Raw genomic sequence first — 23,698 nt, 5'->3', positions numbered from 1 at the left:
CTTCAAGTTCATGCTTCATCTGATTCTTCCTGGACGCTGGACAAGTACCTGGATACCAGGAGGGCACTGAGCTGGTTAACACTTAAGCTGTCTGTGGACGACAGAGCTAAAAGAGCACTGTAACATGAATGCCCACTGGGGCTTTGGGAGTCATGGGTACCCACCCCTAGATGCTACTGTGGGGCTGGAGCCCAAAAGCACTTGCTTTGGCTATTGCACCTGCCCATCTGGGTGCTCCCCATCCCATAAGGGGTTTGAGGGTGTGGCAGCCAAACAGATGAGCCTGTTTCAGGTCCTGTGAGGGGAATCAGGGAACTCTCACATTCCATAATTGCTTTTAAAAACAGTATATAAAGAAAAATCTTTTATACTTTTATATAATGTCTTTTATACTTACATTATCTTTACTGGTACACTTTGTTTTTTAATGTGAATTAGAATTGCTGTCTCGGGTTGATTTCCTTCAGGCTGAACATTTGTTGCTATTTTTTTCTAAGATGAATCTGTTAGCAAAGAATTCTGTGTTTCTGTGGAAGTGTTTTCATTTTGCTTTCATGTGTGAAATACTGGTTTTGCTGGATATGAGATATTTTTACTTTTAGTGACTATTACCCCACTGCCTTCTAACTTTTATTGTTTCTGATAAGTCACTTGTTAATATTGATGTTCTCTTACTTATCATTTTTCTTGAGCTACTTTCAAGATTTTTTCCTTGACTTTGGTTTTCAGCACTTTCACTAGATGTGTCTAGATGTAGATTTTTTTTTTCTGATTTTTCTGCTTTGGAGTTCATTGAGCTTCTTGAAGACTAATTTTTCCTTTATTTTGGGAGGTTACCAGTCATTTCCTTGAATTTTTTTTTTCCTGCTTCTCTCTAGTCTTTCCTTTTGGTACTCCCAATACAAAATTGTTGTGTACTTAATGCTGTCCTTTATTCTGAGGCTCTGTTCATTTATCTTCATCCTTTTTTCTCTGTTGTTTGGATTGTATTCCCTCTATCGATCTAAGTGTAAGTTCATTGATTCCTCTCCAGTTCAAGCTTCTCACTGAGCTCCTTTATAAATATTCATTATAGTTATACTTTTCAATTCCAGAATTTCTATATTTGTAAACTGCTTAACATTAGCGATATTGTCATACCTTGCCTTACTACTTTTAAGTGTAATTTCCTCTAGTTCTTTGAACATATTTATAGTAGCTGATTCTGATTTGAGGTCTTTATCTGCTAAGTTTGATATATGGGCAGGGCCTTCTCATAGGCAGTTCCTCTTGCCTGCCTTTCCCCTCCCACCCCATCCTTGGAGGATATCACTTTCCTATTTGGATGCATGACTTGTTTGCTTATTTGTTTATGACTTGGCTGGCCTATTTTAGTGATGTCTTTTACTTTCACAGGGAAAAGCTTCTGATGTTGCTTTTTCAGAGGGTGGACACTTGAGTATTATATAGTCATCCTGGAATGATAGTGGTTTCAGCGGGGCTCTCTTTGACTGTCTCCTTCCCTGATCTCTATTATATTGTCTGCCTTTGATATCTCACCTAGCTGTTAAGCTTCACTCATTGTGTGCTAATGCTCACCTTTATTTTTGATAATGCCTTGAGCATATATCCCTTGTAGTCTCAGTTAAATTCTAGCCCCTTTGCAGGGGTAGTTTTTGAGGCCAGTATTTGAGGTTTGTTCCTAATCCCAGGAGAGCTTTTGTTAGCTGTGTTTTCCCCGGCTTTCACTGGTAAACTGGCTATCTGACAGTTTAGCTTTTTGCGCTCATGTATCTCCAGCATTCTTTTAATTGCTTACCATGACGATCTCTTTTGAGAGTACACTTAGGTTTGAATTTCCAAATAAAGTGAGTTCCCTTTGGGAGCACTTCATAGCTCTCTACTCTCACATCCTTTGTCTTCTACTTGTGAAAAATCACCACATCACTGCTTTGAAACTGTGGGTGGGCACAGTGCACTAATTTTTTGGGAGTAAAATCCCTACTCTGACCTACACAGGGGCAGTAGAAGACTCTAGTCTTTTATTTCCCCGATATGAAAATTGCCATATGTGTGAGCTGGAAGAAGACTGATCAGGGCCTCAGTATTCTGGGGCATGGGTGGGAACTATATGAAAGAGGTGGGCCTTGACCTCGTGGGCCACACTTGCATAGATTTTAGCCTCTGTGTCATAGTGTTGAGGGGCATAGGAAATGCTGGCAGTCTGCCCTTCATACTAGGAACTTGGGGTGAGGAGGCCCTATCTTTTTAGCCATACATACTCTGAGTATCCATTACACTGAGCTGGCTGGGGGATAGAAGAAGAAATGGGTCATGGCTCGAATACCACAGTCTGTTCTTACCAAAATTTAGTAGATTTTCTCGAATAAATGTTTCTTCATTTGCTGAATGTCCTTGGGATAATTTTCAGAGGCTTTTAATGGTTCTTAAAATACTTTTTGCTAGTTTCGATGAGGAGAGAGTCTGCAGAGCCCCTTGCATTGGCATTTTGGATGTCTCATGTTCTCTTAAGCATTTTTTAACTTCATGCCCTGGTATAGAATTCCAAAAATATACATAGTTTCAGCGGAATCTTTTTTCTTAAAGCAGCATACATGTTTGTGTGTACACGCATTTCCTTCCTGTCTTACCTTCTAGCTCTACTGATAGGTATTGAGCTTGACCGGTTGACCTACCCTTCACCTACTTGGATACTGCTTCCTCTTTGTCACCCTGTGTCCTCATTTTTGCTTTTATGGTTAGGTTCCAAATTTCTACTTGAGGCACTGGAAGGGGTGACACATTTTATAAACTGTCTATTTGGCTCATACATTCACTTTGATTTTCAGCCAATTCCTTGGCTTTTGCAAACCAATGTGTGGACTGTCTATCTTATTCAGATGTTGGTCTCATCAAGAAGACACTTGTTTTATTTGTGCACTAATTTCATATGCTGCAATCCCCATGTAGCAATTGTGTGGAAGAAAGGATGTTTTGGAGATCATATAAGGTTTGGTTAACTGCCCACCATTGAACTGTGTTTTAAAGCAGTTTCACTTAAGGCAGTTGTTTTGCTAATGGCCTTCAAAACTGTATTACAATGAGACTCCATTAAAGATAAAGGGAAAAACTGTCAGACATGAAATGTCTCTTCTAAAGTTCAGATGCAACTATTAATAAGACAGCTTTCATCATAGCAATTGAAGTCAATGGGTATTGCCTGAGGAAGCATTGCATGGAGACTGTGTTTGAAAGGAACTGTTTTTCCTCATGAATTAAAGCAAGATACAAATTAGAGCAACCCACATTGTTTGGATTGTTGAGTCTCATCTAGGGGATCTTGAAGAACTTGTTTATTTCCTTAAGTATCTAATATGTAAATCTCCTGAGGGTATATTAATATTAATTTGCAATCCATATCAATTATTTCATGATAGTCTTTCTCTGCCTCCTTCATCTTCAGGGAATACCCAGTTGGATCTTAGCATCTTTGTTTTTAGTGTTGACCTCAATGGCCTGTGATCAGAAGGATTTTGAACCTATAATGAAGAAAAATTTCACCTTAATGTATGCAACTGTAATGCTATAAAATTGATTTTTTTTTTTTACCTGAAATAACCATTTGTGAACCAATCACACTTATTCAGATGTTTTCTTAAGGTAACTTATTGAAGGTATGAATAAGATCTCTCAAAAGTGAGATACTGAATTCAGAACTTCACTTTAAAATAGCTTGTAGGTGAAATAATATATTCTTTGCCTGTTTGTTCTTTAGGCAGCAGGAGCCATTCGACCTCTTGTATCTACTGTCATCAGTCCATCTGCTGATGGTTGCTTAGACCACTCGCTAGAACGTGCCAGACACAGAGCAAGTGAAATGCCCCAAGCTTTTCTATTTGATGTGATTTATGAAGCATATCAGCAGGTAAGAATTCGGGCTTTTTGAATAAGCTGCTGTTATGTTGGGTTCCCCAAACAACCTCCATATTTGGAAAATTTCCAGAACTCGTTGTACTGAGTGTATAGTTATACTCAAGGCTAAGACTTATTAACAATGAATTATTAAGGGTATACAGCTGGTCAGAAGAGAGAGACACAGGCAGAATCTTGAGGAATCCATTTGCAGGCTTCTAGATACTCTCTTCCCTCCCTCTCCTGAAGGATCATGCAAAGCACACTTTCTTTCCAGCAATGAAAATGCAGCAAATTGTGTGTGACATTTATGCTCGCCTGTTGGAGACACAGTGCCCAGGGTGTTGGATTGGTCATGCGGATATCCTCTGCTTGGCACATACAAAAATTCCAGATTTCGAGAAGGAAAGTTGGTGTTCAGCATAAATCATATTGTTGATACCTACAGTCTAGGCAGGCACAGTGACTTGCCCTTATCAGTTAATTCTCAGATGCTGGCTGAGGGCCTGTCTTATAAGCCAGTCTTTTTAAGAACAGCAGTCTCAGATGTACTATGGTAAGTTATCTATACAGCTCCTTAGACATTTTGTTAATCAAAATTTTAGTTAAAAGTAAGTAACTTAAAAATCAAGTATTTTCATTAATATTACTGGATTGCTTCTGGTTTTCATGTTTTGGAAATATTGCTGTACTTACATAATTTTACTGTCATTTGTTTGCCCATTTGAGTAAATAGTTATTGAATATCAGATATTGAGCTTGTCAGAAACTTCCCAATGAGATAAGTTTGAGTAACTAATCTAGTGCTTTAGTCAACTTGCTATAGGAAGTAAGGAAGAATTAGGTAAGGGTATAGAAGAGTGGCCATAAGGATTAGAGGGTAGTATCCCAGAAACTTAATGAAGAAAGTACTTTCTGATTGTGCTGAGGATGCAAGCTGATCCATGGTCATCGCAGAATGTGGCAAAATAAAAGGAGGTGTGCAGTTTTAGGTTATAGCTAACTCTTCCTCTTCAAATGGTGCTGGAAGGTCACAGATGTCTATTCTATTAAATGTTGCCTAGGATTTCTAAAAAATGAGGACTGAGAACTGTACATAAACATTTGCAATGTGAGATTACCGGTGTTTGACAGGCGTGGTGGATATGAAAATCTTGTTGGAATTGATCTAAGAATAGAAGGGCTGATTTTTGGAGGAACTTTTATATATATTGAGTAGAGAAATGGGAGGAGGTAGCTGAATAGTTATAGATAAAGACTGACTTTTTTTTCAGATGGATGATAAAACAGCACATTGTTATGCCGATGAGGGTGATTCTGCAGTGAGAAGACAGTGGTAAAGTGAGAGTGGATGGGACATACTGCGTTAGTGGTATCGAAGTTGACCTTGGCTGGGAATATGGATAGTTCATCCATAGGGACAGAAGGAAAGAGTAGGTGAAGACAGATGCAGATAGACTGGTAGATGTGATGAGAGGACTTGGAATTTGTCCCTTTTGAGGAATGAATGCAGAAAATATGTAATAGTGTTGATCATTTGGGAACTGAGCAGTGCATTAGGGTTCTCCAGAGGAGCAGAACTAATAGGATATATGTATATATGAAAAAGAATTTATTAGGGAGAATTGGCTCACACAGTTACAAGGTGAAGTCCCACAATAGGCCATCTGCAAGCCGGGGAAGAAAGAAGCTAGTAATGGTTCAATTAGAGTCCAAAAGCTTCAAAAGTAGAGACGCTGAGATTGCAGCCTTCAAAGGCTGAAAATCCTGTTGTCTGATGTCTAAGGGCAGAAGGAACAGGAGTAAGTATCCAGCACAGGAGAAAGATGATGGCCAGAAGACTCAGCAGGCCAGCTTATCCCACCTTCTTTTGCCTGCTTTGTTCTTGCTGTGCTGGCAACCAATTGAATGGCCCCACCCACGTTGAGGGTGGTTTTTCCTTTCCCAGTCCACTGACTCAAATGTCACTCCCCTCTGGTAACACCCTCACAGACACACCCAAAAACAATACCAGCTATCCAGGCATCCTTTAATCAAGTTAATACCTAATATTGACCATCACAAACAGATATCTGGCAATTGTAACTAAGGTGTCATATGAAGTTGAGTCAGAAGAAACCCATTGCAAGCTGATCCGTGGTCACTGCAGAATGTGGTAAAATAAAAGGTGTGCAGTTTTAGGTTATAGATAACTCCTCCTCTTCAAATGGTACTGGAAGGTCACAGGTGTCTAACTGCCATTCTATATGCTGACTGGCTGGATTGCTGCTTCTCCCTGTTTCTTCTGTCTTATCTCATTTGCCCCCTTATATATGCTCTAGCCATGCTCACTTTAGTTCTTCAAATACAAGATTCCCACTATCTGGAAGTTTACGTCCCACCTTGCTACTTATTATTTAGTTATCCTATAATTATCATTTATTCAAGGAATTCTTTCCTGTCTGGCCATACCAGGTTGGGCTGACCCACTCTGTGTTCTTCTAGTGCCTGTTTTTCTTCTCTCCCCAGCATCAGACTGATAATTGAATAATTGCTTGAGGTCATTTGTGAAATGTCAAACTCCTCTGCAAGGCTGTGAGCCCTATGAAGGCAGGGATGGTACTTGTCTTGTTCTTAGCAATCTGCCTGGTATATTACTAATACCAAGTATGTATATTCATTCAAAGGAATGATCATAAAAGGCTGTGCATATAAATATTTTAAAAATGGTCCACACACTTATTCTTCCTCTGCCTAGGCCACTCTTTCCAGATCTCAAACTGCTTATTTCCACTCTTTTTTGTGTGTGTGTGTGAGATGGAGTTTCACTCTTGTTGCCCAGGCTAGACTGCAATAGCACAGTCTTGGCTCACTGCAACCTCTGCCTTCTGGGTTCAAGAGATTCTCCAGCCTCAGCCTCCCAGATAGCTGGGATTACAGGTGCCTGCCAACATGCCCAGCTAATTTTTTGCATTTTTAATAGAGATGGGGTTTCACCATGTTGGCCAGGCTGGTCTCAAACTCATGACCTCAGGTGATCCGCCTGCCTTGGCCTCCCAAAGTGTTGGGAGTACAGGCGTGAGCCACCACACTCGACCTATTTCCACTCTTTATTGAGATCTGTAGCAAACATCACCTCCTCAAAGAAGTCTTACCTGATAATCTTGTAATCTTAAAGTAGCAGCATCTATCATGTATCCCTTTTTTCTGGTATCAGAATCACTACTCCTGCTCACTTTTGTTTTCCATTTGGTTTGCATGCTATATGTTTTTCCACCTCTTTACCTTAAGTTTATGTGAGAGTCCTTATGTGTTAGGTAAGGCTCTTGAAGACAGCAGATACTTGGTTGGTTTTATCCATTCTGCCATTCCGTGTCTTTTAATGGAGCATTTAGGCCATTTACATTCAATGTTACTACTGAGATGTGAGGTACTGTTCCATTCATCATGTTAGCTCTTACCTAGGTACTTTTTTTCATTGTGTTATTGTTTTATAGACCCTGTGAGGTTTATATGGAGGAGGTTCCATTTTGATATATCATGCTTTTATTTCAAGATTTAGAACTCATTTAGCATTTCTTGTAGTGCTGGTTTGGTACTGGCAAATTTTCTCAGCATTTGTTTGTCTGAAAAAGATTTTATCTCTACTTCATTTATGAAGCTTAGTTTGGCTGAATAGAAAATTCTTGGCTGACAATTATTTTGTTTCAGGAGGCTAAAGATAGGACCCCAATCCCTCTGGCATGTAAGGTTTCTGCTGAGAAATCTGCTGTCAGTCTGATAGGTTATTCTGCTGAGGTGCTGTAATGGCCTGTGTTGTTTGGCTATCAGCCAGGAGGTGGTACTTGCAAGAGAGCAGCAGCTGTGGTATTAGCAGTGGGATTTGAGCTTGCCCTAAGTTGCCGTGGGGAAATATTCTGGCTTCTCAGGAGATGAGTTGGGCTGTAAAGTTCCCAAAAGTTTGTCCTTTGTGTTAAGCTACCAAGGTGGGTGGAGAAATACCACCAGGTAGGGGCTGGGTTAGGTGGTTCTTAGCTCAGACTCTCCTTGGGTGGAGGCTGCCATGACCACTGTAGGGAACAGGTGGTTCTCCAGCCACTGTGGTAATGCTTCAGGGAGGAGTATAACTGCCTCTGTTGTGCAGAAGAGTTCACAAAGTGAGTAGGAAGCAGTAAGCCTTACCCAGCTCCCACATAATTGGTAAGGCCTGTGTTACTCCTATAGTGCCCTGCTAACAGCACCACATGTAGATCTGGGCAGCCTGCACACAGAGCTCAAATCTGCCCCAGGCCATTAGATTCCCTGCAGAAATAGTAACCATGGCTTTCAGGCCATGTCCCTCCCCATCTGCCCACAAGGCTGGGCACCCAGATCCTGCACTCCTATCTATGGCACACTTCCAACTTACCCTTGGGTTCTGTTCAAGGGAGTTTATCCCCACTTGAGATTATATCACAGAATTGTTGGGAGCTTCTTTCACCCTGCAACCCCTCCCTGAGTTCATTGGCTAACTTCCCTCAGGGCTTCTCTGAAATATAGTCAGGAATGGCTTCCCTTGGCTAGTGCTGGAGACTGGGAATGCCTGCAAGGGACTTCCTGCTGTTGCTTCTACTTTTATATTTCACACCACTCCCTAAATCCAGTCCAGCTCTGAGTAGGGTTAAGGCCTTCTCCTGTGGTCTGTATTTTCACATTCTCCCATGGGGATGTAAGATTGGAGGCAGGCTTTCCCCCTTTCACATCCTGGACACTTAGAGTTTTTCACCTGTCTTCACAGAGTAGGCTGCAGCCTGCCACTTCTTTCAAAGGGTCTGTAGATTCTTTTGGTTTTTCCTGTTAAGTTCCTATTGTGGTTCTTGGGGAAAGAAAATCCCAATGTGAATCTCGACTCCCTATTCTGTCCTTCCAAGTGGACGAGTCACGCTAACACTGCCTGCTATCTGCCACCTTGGGGCAAAAAAAAGATCATACTTTGTTCTGCTTTAGTTTGCTTATTAGATATCACTACCTGATATATCTTTTTTGGTGTGTATCTTTCCTATTAAAACCTCAGTTCTGTGAGGACAGGGACTTTATCTTGTTCAGTCTCATCTCTTGCACCTAGAAGAGTTTATGGCATGGATTAGGTTCTTAAATATTGTTGGATGACTTTCATGTGTATACATATATGTAGACACATATTTTATATGTTAACACTAATGCCAGTTATATAAACAGATTTGGTGTGGATAATATATGTGCATATATTAAGTACATACACATTAATGAAGTCCCCTTAAAAAATCTTTAAGAAATTCATCTGAAAAATTTTTGGAAGTATGGGCAAAGATCTGTGTGTAAGGTTGGTGATTTTTAGCATTTTTATAAGTGTGGTCATTTTTACTGAGTCTTTATTTCTAGAGATCAATAAAATTGTGACATTTACTAATAGAAACTTTAAAGGGTCACTAAACATTATTTTTGCAGAATTTGAGTATGAAATTGTTCATGTTAGAATGTTACTGAGAAACTAATACATAAAGTTGTAATAACAACTATATAAAATGTATATATGCCTGTTTGTAAGTGTAAGTGCACACACAAAATCAGAAAGGTTGATTGCACTTGTGAATACCAAAATGCTGCTAGTGCCAATGCCTGGATTGATAATTTAGAAGTCAAAATCTATTGTATTTTACTTAAGATACATAAATTCGTATGTGTTTGTTTTCAAAGAATCTCAGACTTTTCCATGTAACTAGGTATTTGTCCAGTTTTCTTTTATTAAGATTGGAGAAAACTATTTCATCCTTGAGAATTTTTAATGCCACATGAGGAATTTGCCAGAGGAAAATATTTCTAAAGAAAATAACAAAAGAATAATACAAAGTCAATAGTGGAAACTATGCGATCTCCAGGAACATGAAGAAAAGCCCACGGATTGGTCCAGTGGATTCTTATTGAATCTTCAAATGTGAAATTCTTTTCTGTGCAGTTTGAGGAAAAATAATAAATTATTATACAAAGAAGCTTTTTAAAATCCATTTCCTGAGAAAATTGTTGTTGTGCGCATAGATGGTATTCTGAATTTTGTTGTTCAGAGACCTGGCCTTGATTCTAACACAAGTTTTTGGTATATAGAGAATTTTAGAAGGTAATTTGTTAATTAGGTTTGAATGAAAATTCATGAAAGATACAGCAGGATTCAGCCAGTGACAGAATGAGTCTCTGGGGTGTTAATTATGTACCTTTTGCTTTGATATCCTAGACTTGACTGTGGAGATATGTAATATTTAAGTGTTAATCTCATAATGGAGATTGAGAAGCTGTATTTTTAAGTGCCTGTTTAACTTAATTGAAACAACCCCTCCCCCCATTTTTAAAGATTTCTGTTGCTTATCTGTGGGGAGCTGAATATAATAGCTATAAAATTAAATATGACAGGAATTCCAATTCATAATTCATAGCCTGCCTGTACCTCACATGCATTAGAATAAATAAGACTTGTACTGTCAACAAGTTTGGCCTTTAAATACTGAGTTAACAGGAATAAGTCAAAAAGATGAAATTTTATGAAGTGTCTTTTCTTTGTATCCACAAAGCATTATAACTCTCAGAACTTTTATTTCCATTTTTACAGTGTAGTTCCCCATTTCTTCTCCTTTCCTGCCTTCCTCCCTGGCTGTTTTTGCTAGCTGTTTGGTTGCGCCTGGATTGGATTTGCAGATAAGGAAGAACCTCAGGGGAAACCTCATGTCACACTGGGTTTTGGGATAAGGGGCACCGTGGGCACAGGGAGCAAAGGGTACAGTAGAAAGAGATAAGAGGGCATAAGTTTTTTTTTTTTTTTTTCTTTTGAAAATGGAGATTTGAGGAAAGGGACAAGGAATGGAAAGCTCTCAGGAGGGTGAGTGAAAGAACATATGAAGAAAAATGATTTATAAAGAGAGATGAGTAGGGATTTAAAGATGAAGCTTTGAGTCAGAAAGAGCGGACTTGTTACTTTAGTGAAAGTATTTGCAAACCATCGTTTCTTATACAAGTCAGTTGCAAACCACAGTAGCAAAGTGGCACATCTCAGTTATTAATGAAAACATGATCTATATATTTATGGTATTTCATCAGAGAAAGTAAATTGACAATCTTGGTGATGGATTTGGAAAGCATTTAACTCTTCAAGGTCACGTGTCTTCCTACTTGACATATTTCCCATGTTTTTTTTTTTTTTTTTTTCTCCCTCTTGCCTTTTTTTTTTTTTTTTTTTTTTTTTTTACTTCTGTCAATTATTCTACTAGGTAGGTTTATATAGTCATGTCATTTTCTTTGGTTCCATTTTGGAAAAATTATGAAGAGCTGTAGAAAAAAATGATCCTGTGACTTGGCTGGGATCTTCTTTGAGTATATTTGTTACCCCCAGAAATTTCATTCTCAACCATTAGCCTAAAAGCATAAATTAGCCTAAAAGCATAAATTACTTTTATCTGTTGTTCAGTTCATATGTATGGTAGTTTATAAGTGGTTCAGTTCTGTAAGTTTCTGTGAGTTTCTTTAAGACTAATGAGCATAGTTATATAAGGTTAGCAGTGGTTATAGTTTCAGCCACATCTTCTGTAGCTTTTAATGTCCTTTAGTTTTCTAGCTTTTGTCAATCTGATGGTTGTATATTGATTTGTGTTATAATTAGAACTACATTGCTAGTGAGGATGCAGCTTTTATGTTTGTTCATGTTTGTGTTACTTATTGCTGTGGTCTGAACGTCTGTGTTTCCCCTAAAATTCCTGTTGAAACCTCACCACCAAGGTGATGGTATTGAGAAGTGGCTCCTTTGAGAGGTGATTAGAGCATGAGGGCTCTGCCTTTATGAATGGGATTAGTACCCTTAGAAAAGAGGCCTGAGGGAGCTTGTTTGCCCTTTCTACCATGTGATGATGCAACAAGAAGGTGCTATCTAGCAGGAATGGCTCCTCATCAAAAACCGGATCTGAAGTCTTGATCTTGGACTTCCCAGCTTCTCGAATTGTGTGCAGTAAATTCTTTTTATAAACTATGCAGTCTGAGGTGTTGTGTTATAGCAGCCTAAGTGGAGTAAGGCACTTACTAACATTTTAATATGCTTTAATGTATTTTGTCCACTGTCTTCTGGGTGTATTATCTTTTTTTGTTGATGTGGTAGGGTTTTGTATATATCCTAGATACTGTTTTTTTCTTGGTCTTACAGGTTACAAATATATTTGAATCTGTTTGTCAGTGTTGTCTTTAATACATTCACATATTACTTTGTTGCCAAATCTTGAGTCGAAGGTCTTGTTTAAGTTCTTGTCCGTATCATTGTTGTATTCTACTCTATTTTTCCATTTCACACTTAGGCCTTAAGTTTGTTTGGAGGTCATTTAAAAATATTCTGTGATACAGGGCACCTGCCTTTTTCATCTTTATAAAGAGAGATTTTTCAACATCATTTATAAAATCATCCTTTTTTTGACTAATTTGTGCTCCTATTATGTTGCCAACTTTTTATATATATGTAGATTTATTTCTGGGTTCATTATTCACTGTCTCCTGTGATACCACTATATTGTTTTATTTTCTGTTAATTACTTTCAAGATGATCTGTTTTAGCACAGGTTCCCTAGCAAATAGAGCCTTAGGTAAGGCTTAAATACTGATGTAAGATGATGATTACAAATCTGGCCATTATTTCACAAACACAACTGGTCATTTTATCACATGGGAACATATTCAGACAGGCTTATCCAAAACTGTTGTATTGTTACCTCCAATGTACTGTTCTAAGACTCAGAGTTCATCTGGCATCTCCCCCTGTGTTAGCATTTCTCCCAGAGGCAGTGAACTCCTAGCTCCTTCAGTCACAGGGACAAGCCAGATCCCATGACCTGTATCATGGTTCTGTGTCTCCAGAGGAAGCTATGGGTAGAAACCAGAGACTCTGGCTGCTGTCCTCAGTTAAAGGACCATGAGGTCCCACATGCAATTAGTCACTCTGGTAGAGGGGTCCTAGGAGACAGATGAGACCAAGGGAAACTGAGGCAGGGAACAAGATATGACTGATACACTTGGTATCAACCTTTATGTCTTTTCTATACATTTGAAATCTTAAGTTCCCTCCAGTTGGAAGATTTTATTGGAATTCTTTAAGATTATAGATTGATGTGTCTCTCACAGTCTGGGAGACACATCAACAACAGGTTGTTGTTCAACATTTGTTATGTGTGCTGGCTGATGGTTAATAAAAATCAAGCTATGACAAAAATTACTCCCTGATTTGCTTGAGGGGCAGATTTTAATTTACCAAAATTTTCAAGAAATAATCTCGAAACCCAAGAGAATTCATGCTTTAAATCCAGATGTTTTGTGGTGCTTAGGCCACACTGCACATTGATTATATGGCAGATAATGTTGAGCATTAGTTCATCATTGAACATTACCTGTGACATCTGCATCATGCCAGTTTCACTGAGCAACCTGCAAGTCTCCTGCTTCTACACAACATTTTACACACTGAAAACATTACTTCAAATAAAGAAAAGCATCCAACGCACTGCTGTGGGATTTCCTTACCAATCGGGACTCATAGAAAATAAAATTGAGTTCTTCACATGCCTCCATTCCTTATCTATCTGAACAAAAGGCAACATACACATACCAACTTCCAGGGCAAACTTTGGGTTTGGATGCTAGGATGTTTTGACTTTTAAGAATTCATTCATCAATTGATCAAATTTATTTTGGATTTGAAATTATCTTTTAAGATATATGTCTTTTGTGGCCAGTGCTTTTAGGATGGACACTATTATTATGACCTTTGGGTTATAAGTACCTGAGGCTCAGATGCTCACATTTTATGCCTTAATGTAAAAAGACACAACTTTAGCTTTCAGGCACATTAAGTGTAAAGGCTGTGTTCCAATAATTATTTCCTGCCCTCAGTAAATTTTATAACTGAAAAAGATCTAGGGATTAAGTTGATGTCTTTACATTTTCTTATTTATGAAGATAGTACAGTTCATTCAGATCTCTTACATTCTTTGAAGGATTTTTTACTTTATATTAGTAATTTCTTAGGTTAGTTTTTATCTGTTCTAATATGTTATTTTCTATCACATTTTCTAACTGACATTTGCTCTTACAGCATTTTTCTGTCAGGTATATTGAACTTATAGCAGGCAAATTTATTGAACTCTGGTGTTGTTTCTATTTGAATTCTAAGTTTTCTACTCCCATGATTGTATTGTCTGCAATAATGACAAATTTGCCCTTTTTTCCCCACTGGTCCTTATTTATTTATCTTTGTTGCTTTGGCCAGGACCTCCAGTATTGTGTTGCAGTAGTGGGGTATGTTTTTCTAGATTCCATCACTAAAGAGACTGTTTCATTTTTTAAGTATAATGCTTGATGCAGGTTTTTTTTTTGATAAAGACTTTTTATCAAATTTAATCTACCTTTAATTTTCACTTTTCTAAAAAGGCTTATTTCTCTAAAAGAAATCAAATAGCTATTGTGCTTTTTGAAATCTCGTCCTTTTCCTACATGTAGCTCTCATGTTATTTTTTTCTTTTTGTCTAATGTGAATTAGCATTATAGACTTACTGATTTCAAGCTATCTTTGTGATTCTGGGGTGAATACTGCTAGCTGCAATGTTTCAGACTATTGGATTTAGCTACCTGATATTTTATTTGGGATATTTTCCCTCTGTTTAAGTGAAATTCTTCTTTTCATAGTTTGCTGCCGTTGACTTTCAGTGCAAGACTCTGCCAATCTTATAAAATGAGTTGGGTCATTTTTTGTTTGCTCTTTTTGGGAAAAACTTTTAAGATATAGTCATACCTCATTATTGAAATTCTAATAGAGCTCCTCAGTAAGACTTTCTAAACTTGGAGCTTCTTTAGGGGTTGGTGGGGCAGGGCAGAGAAGCAGCCTTTTGATGGTGTTAATAATTAACATTTCAATTTCTATAATGGTTATTGAATATCTAGGCTTTCTTTTTTCCTGCCGATTTTGACGCTTTGTATATTTTTCTAAAACTTCTGTTCTTTTATATTCTCAAGTTTATAGGCGTAGTATTTTGTTTTATTTAAGACGTATCTGTAGGGGATGGGGAAGGGGAGATGAAGCTGGTGTTGGAGGAAGAGAAATGATGATCAAAAGCAGAAAAACTGAGACAAACCTCTGACAAGCATTATCAAGCCAAAAAAAGGAAGAGTAAAATAAATATATCTTGAGTTAAATACATAGATCATTCTTTAAATCTTTCTTAGATTTTAGTAAATGTATTCTAAGCCGCTAATTTCTTATACTTAATATAACCAGAATTTCTCTAACATGACAAATTGAGATACAGTGCTTTCATTATCTTGTAGCCTGTATTTAATAACTTTCTCTCATACTTCAGGTGTCCAGGCAAATAATTCTCTCCTTTGTTTTATAAAGTTAAATATACATATTTTCAAAGCGTGGATAATTTCTTATCTGACGCACTGCTATGGTGTGTATGTGTCCCTCTAAAATTCACATGTTGAACTTAAACTCCAAAGTGATGACATTAGGAGTAGGGCTCTTTTAGAGGTGATTAGGCCACAAGGGTTCTGTCTTCAATGAGATTAATGTCCCAGGCATCAGAGCTGTCCACTGTCTTCTGGGTGTCTTATCTTTTTTTGTTGATGTGGTAGGGTTCTACCTCTTCTGCCATGTGAGGACACAGTGTATGTTCCTTTTTGCCCCTCCACCTTTTCTGCCATGCGAAGACACCGTGAGAAGATGCTTTCCCCAGACACCAAATCTGCTGGCACAGTAATCTTGGACTTTCCAGCCTCCATACTGTGAGAATAAGTTTCTATTGTTGATAAACTACCCAGTCTGTGGTAGTTTGTTGCAGTGGTCTGAATAGACTGAGACATGCACTCTTTTAAAAAGTTACTTTGTAAACTTGTGATGAAATATATAACTAAATTTACGATTTAAATTATTAAGTGTATGGTTCAGTGACATTAAGTACATTCACACTTTTCTGCAACCATCATCTTCAGAATGTATCTTTCAAAACTGAAACTTTGTGCTTATTAAATGGTAACTCCTCTTCCCCTCTCTCCCAGCTCCTGGCAATCCCCATTTTACTTTGACTCTGAATTTGACTGTTCTAGGTGCCTCATGTAATCATTGTATGTGACTGCTTATTTCACTTAGCATTATGTCTTTAAGGTTCATCTATGTTGGAACATGTGTCAGAATTTCCATTTTCGGGCTGACTGAGTAACATTCCATTGTGTATACATACCACATTTTGTTTATCCACTCCTCTGTTAATGGACACTTGGGTTACTTCCACCTCTTGGCTATGGAGGATAATGCTGCTAATGCATATGGGTATATAAATCTGTTGGAGTCTCAGCTTTCAATTCTTTTAAGTGTAGTCCTAGAAGTGGAAATACTGGAAAGCATGATAATTCTACTTTGAATTGTTTGAGGATTTGCCATACTTTTTCCATAGTGGCTGTACCATTTTTTTTTTTTTTTTTTAGTAGAGACGGGGTTTCACCATGTTAGCTAGGATGGTCTCGATCTCCTGACCTCGTGATCTGCCCGTCTCGGCCTCCCATAGTGCTGGGATTACAGGCTTGAGCCACCGCGCCCGGCCAGTGGCTGTACCATTTTTATTTCTATCAGTAGTTCACAAGGGTTTCCAATCAGTTTCTATACATCCTTGTCAACAGTTACTTAAAAAAAAAAAAAACAAAAAAAAAACTAATTGTCCTAATGGGGATGAAATGGTATCTGATTGTAGTTTTGATTTGCATTTCTCTAATGATTAGTGATGTTGAACATCTTTTAATCTACTAATTGGCCATTTTAATATATCTTCTTGGGAGAAATGTCTGTTCAATTCCTCTGCCCATTTAAAATTGGGTGGTTTTTTTTTTTTCTTTTTATTTTATTTTATTATTTTATTTTATTTTTATTTTTTATTTTACCTTAAGTTCTAGGGTACATGTGCACAACGTGCAGGTTTGGTACATATGTATACATGTGCCATGTTGGTGTGCTGCACCCATCAACTCGTCATTTACATTAGGTATATCTCCTAATGCTATCCCTCTCCCCTCCCCACAATAGGACCTGGTGTGTGATGTTCCCCTTCCTGTGTCCAAGTGATCTCATTATTCAATTCCCTGGGTGGTTATTTTTTGTTGAGTTTAGGAGTTCTTTATGTATTCTAGGTATTAACCTTTTTCAGGTATGATTTATAAATATTTTCTTCTATTCCAGAGATTGCTTTTTTTCACTGATATATCTTTTGATGCACAGAATTCTTAAATTTAGATATGGTTCAATTTATTTTCTGTCGTTGCCTATGCTTTTGGTGTTGTATCCAAGAAATCACTGCCAAGGTTAGTCATGAAGATTTTGCCCCTATGTTGTCTTCTAAGGTTTCTATAATTCTTGCTTTAACTTATATTTAGGTCTTTGGTCCAATTTGAGTTAACTTTTATGTATGTCATGATGTAAGAATTCAAATTCATTCATGTGTATATGGATATTCAGTTTTCCCAGCACCATTTGTTGAAGAGTGTTTCTCGTCCATTAAATGGTCCTGGCGCCCTTGTCAAAATGATTTGAACATATATGTGGGGGTTTATTTCTGTATTCTATTGGTCTATAGGTCTCTCTTTACTAGTACTACTACTACTTCTACTCCTCCTCCTCCTCCTCCTCTGTTGTGATTAGTGTGATTTTATGGTAACATTTGAAATGAGGAAGTATGAGACCTCCAACTTTGTTCTTTTTCAAGACTGCTTTGGTTATTTAGAGTGATAAAGTACTCCTTAATGTAATTGACTCTTACCATATTTTCTTTCTTCCTTTTGTCTTATTATCTAGTGTAGTGTCCCAAATCTAATGATGTTTAATGAATGTTACTATGAGACTTGATGACTTTTTAATAGTATAAAATACCGCATGCTTTTAAAACAATGTATTTTCCTCATGTGCTACAGAATAGAAAACTGAACTTATTGTAGAATCCTTAGGTATCAATACTACTTTCTAAAAAATACTTTTTATCCTAGTTCACACTTGTTCTGTAGGAATCGTGTCTTAACAAGATATGAACATCTGTCTTTAGGCTAGACAGTTTCTAAAAATGCAGTGTGGATGAAGTCCAATTGTAAACATCTACAAGAACAACAGAAGACAAAAAATAAAATGGAGGACATAGAAGCAGAGGCTAGAGTGGGGACACCAACAATAATAGAGTTGTTACTTCCTTCCTATGGCTTGTCCTGAGTTCATGGTATTGTATTGGAAAAGTAGGATTCTGGGGTAAAAAGACTTTAGTCTGAGAGATTACTGGAAATCTCAAAGGCACAAAATTGCTGTTTGTGCCTTTCTGGTAAGAAAGTTAAAATGGAGAATAAAATACTAGAGAAGAGGCATATAACACTTACTCTCTCATAAGCAATAGGTAAAAGGTCCTCTTGGCACTTTCAAAGGATTTTTGTTTTTTCTTCTAAAATCCTGTTTTTTGTTACAGACTTTGGCAAGGGAGGCTCCTTCTCCTGAGTAAATAAAAATTAACTGAGAGATATATCTTCTCTTGATCTTTTCCTGCAAGAATCTGCATCTTAAATTAGGTTCTCACTTCTGGAGGATGGTCAGGAGGGGACAAAAGTTAGAAGGAAGTTGAGAAGTGACACAGATGGACACTAAAGAATTAGACATAACTGACAGTTAAAACTGCTGGCTTTGCACACCAGTATCCAAGCAATGCTCTGACATTCTTTCAATGATGACAATGTTGACTACCAAGCAATTCAATGACGACAGTACTTGTGATCACACTGTGAATTACTTGTGTACTAGTAACGATGCCATTATTTCGGGGGAGAAATGAAGTTTAATATGAAAAACTTGCATTAACTGGGTGTGGTGGTACTCCCAGCTACTCAAGAGGGAGACTGAGGTGGAGGATCACTTTGAGCCCAGGAGTTCTAGGTTACAGTGAGCTCTGATTGCACCACTGCACTCCACCTTGGGTGACAGAGCGAGACTCTGTCTCAAAAAAACACAAACCAAAAACACAACATAAAGATTATTAACTGCTAATATTAAAGCATTCTCATGAACTACTTTTGTAGAAATTAATCAAGTCTGAAATAGTTTTGTGGGATTCATATCCTACAAAATTACATGCCCTTCAACAAGAACTTAGACGTTATGGATTTAACAAATAAAAATCCATTTTTTTCTTTACATTATTTCGAAGTCGTCATTTTACTGACATTCTTTGTGGGCATTAATATCTTGAAAAAACTTGATGTTTCAAGCTGGGAGCTAAAGATGCACTTTTGCATTATATGGACAATTTAGAAGAGTCATTTTGAATACTTTTGACATTAATCAATTTCTTAATTTTTTAGAATTAGTAGAAAGCAGTTTTTTTCAGAATATTTTGGACCAGTGGAATTTATACTATTGAATGCCAAGATACCTGTACATTTGCCTCAAGTAGGTACTCTGAAACATGAAATAGTGGGAGTTTTCTGCTTACAGTATTCATCAGATTCTGTGTCAAGTCATTACCCAAGATTTTTGATTCCTAGTAATGACAGAATAGCATGCCCAACCCTCTGGATACAAATTATAAACTGTGATATATATTTTATGGATGGGTGAATGGGGGTGGCAGGATAGGTTTGACCTATTTGTATAAAGGCAGTTAAGAGTGAAAGTAGGCAAAAATCAGAAGGGATTTAGCTCGTGAAAGGTAATTGTACTGGGTAAGAGCTACCTTTATATGTTGTACCACTTAATCGCTTCCCAGGTCCAAATCCACCCATCACTGCCTGCTGGACATCTCTTTTGCTTAAGACGTCTTAAGCTTCGTCACTGGAGGGTGCCAAAGGGACGCTGTGGGAGGAGGGGGCTTCTTTTCCTGATTCTGGCATGTTTCCATCCCTGCTGGCTCCATAGCTGCTATGGCCATGTGTGTGGAGCTTGGTGGTGTTTACTTTCTAGCAGGTTTTCTCTGCCAATCTGGCCTGCTGTTCTCTGCCTGCCAGCTTCTGCCTGTGTACACCCTTGTGGAGATTTTCCTGCTTGCTAGTACTGGCCTGTGGCTCTGTGCCTGCCAGCCTCATTTTGCTGGTACCCCAGTAGTAGACTTCCAGCTTGTCAGGCCAGTCTGTCATTCTGTGTTCAGCCTCAGACTCCTTGGCCATGCAGTCAGGGGCTCCTAGGTTGCCAGGCATTTGCGGTTTCTGACACAGACTTGGCCTGCCGTCCACGCACCAACTCTGGCCCACCTCAAGCCATGAAACTTCCCTGCCATCCGGTGGGCTGCAGCTCAGACATGGAGAGGGTATGCTCCTTCATCAGGTACTCCCCCTCAGACTTCAGGTATCTCTGAGTCCTGTCTTATTCCTTCTCAGCAATGAAACTACCGTAGTTAACACTTTATATGGAATCTTTCCTGTTGAGATTAGTGTGGCGTTTATGACTCTTGACTGAATGCTGAATAATAGCTTTTCTCCTGAGGTCATTTCACAGTTCCTGTAGTGACAAGGCAGACAGCTACTATCTTTTTGTTCTGTGAAGTAGGAGCTTGCAGCTGCCAAGGTAGCTGGAAATTGAGGGGGATATCCTCGAATAGTGGAGCCACAGAGGAGGGAGGCTGCACACGTCTATAAAATCCCCTAAAGCTGACCCGGGGTGGTGGCTCATGCCTGTAATACCAGCACTTTGGGAGACTAAGAAGGGCAGATCACTTGAGGTCAGGAGTTCGAGACCAGATTGGCCAACATGGTAAAATCCTGTATCCACTAAAACTACAAAAATTAGCCGAGCATGGTGGTATGCATCTGTAATTCCAGCTACTTGGGAGGCTGAGGCATGAGAATCTCCTAAACCTGAGAGTTGGCGGTTGCAGTGAGCAGAGATTGTGCCACTGCACTCCAGGCTGGGTGGTAGAGTGAGACTCTGTCTCAAAAATAAATAAATATCCCCTAAAGGCTTTGCTGACTCCTGAACTGTGTACACAGAGGGCGATATTCTAAGGGACTCATGGGAAAGCATCCACCTTCCCATGGGAAGGTGGAAAGAGAAAAGCAGATACTTCAGCAGCTGCTGAGGTGGAGGAGAAACAGTTTGGAGTTCAAATCCTGCTATATTAATGGGAGTTTGATAAACATCTTTGGCTTTTCATTGATATCCCAGAGAACCACATTTTAGGAGTGAAGATCACTTCCCAGGACACACTCAGCATCCTTCAGAGAAAGTTAACAGAATCTCTAAATGTAAAACATCATTTACAGTGCTCAATGTGTAGTTAGAACTTATTAAATATTGTGACTCGTCTAAGAAAATAGGTCAGTAGAAAAGGACCCAGATGTTGGAAATGGCAGAGTAGTTTAAAACAACTACGATGAATCTACAGGAAAAGATTGATATAATGTATGAGAGATGAGGAAATTTAAGACAGATGTGGAAAGGGTAAAAAATGGCAATCCCAGAACTGAAAAATATCCTGAATGTGAAATGTAGTGGGTCTATTGGCTGCAATTAACAGCAGGTTGAAGAATGAATTGGGGAACTTTATGCAGGGTTCCAAGAGAACAAAGAAGCAGCTGCCTGTCTCCTTATGGCCTGAGCCAGACCTCAAGCAGCATCACTGCTGTTGTACCACATAGAGCAGAGCAGTCAGAGGCCAGCCTGTGTTTAAAAAAGAGGAAAACCAGATACTCCCCCACCTCCAAAAGCATTTGCGGCTATCTTTAATCCACCACAATCATCATAAGAGCAGGAAATGTGGAATCAGACAGCTTTGAGTTTATTTATTGTTGTTGATGTGCTATATTTCCGAGTTGTGGTATTTTACCCAAGAAAGAAGGTAGTACCTTCCTTGCTGGCTTGTTGAGAAGGAAGTATGTAGAAATAGAAAAATGAATACAACTTACATGTTAATAATTTTATTGTTTGGCTTAACTTGTTCAGTGCCTAATAAAGTATTTATATGTAGACAGTTTTAGATAAGTTTATAAACATTAATTTTTTTCTTTCATGATTTTGGGATAAACTTGGAAGCAATCTAGAATTTTTCTCTGTAAAATTTTTTTTTCCAGTACCACTTACCCTTTGTTACTTAGCTTAGCTATGGCATGTAAGTTGTCAAACCAGTAAGAAGGTATTGTCACCACTATCACTGATCAAATCATCTGATCTTTTACAATTACTTAGAGTAGTGAAGAGCTTGCAGTGATAGAAGGTAATCAGTGAACACAGATCTTTATACTGTAATAATGAATGAGAACCATCAGCAGATGCCTACTCAAGCCACTGTTCTGGTGGATGGCCCCTTTGCTGGGTTAACTTGCCCTGCCACCCTGCTATCTCAACATCCAAACCTCTCTACTTCAAGCGTGTTCTACCAGTCAGTGGTGGTAGATGCCAGAAGAAATGAGGATGTTGGAAGTCCAAGATGGCTACCTTTTGTTTCTAGCTAAGTGGTCTTAAGCAATAATGGTCCCAGACTTTAATTTCTTTGGGACTACTTCCACATCTGTAACTGAGGAGTTTGGACTAAAACACTTTCTAACTCTGACTTTGACTGAGAAACAAGTAAAGTGCTGGGTAAAGTAATGATTATCCAAAAAGCATTGAGTAGAGACTAAAAAGACATACAATGGTCATTTGGTTACATGAGCACAATAGGCATGAGATATGAACAACCAGAACAGACTGTACTGATGGAATGATGTAGTTAAAGTACATGAAGAGTTGTAGCGGTGAAGACATTGGCTGGGTCAATCACTGTAAGGATGTCTTAAATTATGATGGAGAAGAAACAGTTGCTTTTAAAGAGATATTCTTGATTTATGTGAAGGGAAAGGGAAACTAGTTCATTGACTACCCACTCAGTAGAAGCCATAGTGATTGGTAAGTGATATTCCCATTTTTTAGTTAAGAAGTCAAGGTAGTACATGAGGTTAATATATATTAAATGGCAAAAACAAGATAAGTTAGTTTGATTACAATACCTGTTATGTTTCTTGAAGCTGATTCTTACAACAATGACATGCTTTATTTTGATACATTTTGATACTTGTCTATAAAAGATACAATTACTCATGTAAATATCTTTTTGATTAGGTTTGGTAACCTAATATGAAAAGGCTAAGGAATATTTTCTTGCTGGTTAGTTGGGAGTATATTTGGCTGTACATTTTTATAGCATATTGTCTACCTTTATTTGTGTGATTTTCATCTTTCTGGTTTAACTTCGCTGTTTAGTTTTAATGTTGAATGTTTTTTATATACATGCCTTAGGGGAATAAATGTATTTGAAATATATATTAAAAAAGATGACTAACTCCATTATTTCCTGATGGCTGCATTTCAGTGAGGAGGTTCAGGAAACCTCCCATTAAGTATATGTGTTTAATGACACTAAATTCCTTTCTTGGAAACACACCCTTTTCTTAGCCACAGTTGTCTTTGGGGTAATAATAATAATAAAAATTGCAAGGAAAAAATTTGTATTCACCATTGCTCAGAAGAGCTAAAATGAACTCTTCTATTTTTCTCTTCTAAAATAATCGCAAGTTTCTTTGTAAGTTAAAATTTTTTTTTTAATGTCCAAAGCCTCATTAGGCTGATAAAGATAGGTTACATCATTTTGTGCAGTCTGTGTGTTCCCTACCACAAAATATTAAACGGAATTAAGAGTTTTAGGAAGTCAGACTTTTCTTTTATTAGAAGTAGGCTAGTCTACTTACTGCATACCTGATTCTGTTTGTGGAATGCATAAATGCCCTTTGTTTTCAACCATATTACAAATCA

The 23,698-nt window shown here is 38.1% G+C and overlaps 1 protein-coding gene across 1 annotated transcript in view; it reads left to right on the top strand.

Moving 5' to 3' along the window:
- The window catches only part of CRPPA (CDP-L-ribitol pyrophosphorylase A), a 348,299-nt gene that overhangs the window by 35,271 nt on the left and 289,330 nt on the right, over positions 1-23,698 (top strand). Inside the window, exon 3 of the mRNA XM_030933230.1 lies at positions 3,755-3,904. Coding sequence (XP_030789090.1) covers positions 3,755-3,904 — 150 coding nt within the window. The remainder of the gene's footprint in view (positions 1-3,754; positions 3,905-23,698) is intronic.

This window comes from Rhinopithecus roxellana, chromosome 6 (genome assembly GCF_007565055.1).
Source record: "Rhinopithecus roxellana isolate Shanxi Qingling chromosome 6, ASM756505v1, whole genome shotgun sequence".
In the NCBI taxonomy this organism is placed as follows: Eukaryota; Metazoa; Chordata; class Mammalia; order Primates; family Cercopithecidae; genus Rhinopithecus; species Rhinopithecus roxellana.
This window is presented reverse-complemented; position numbering and strand designations above follow the sequence as displayed.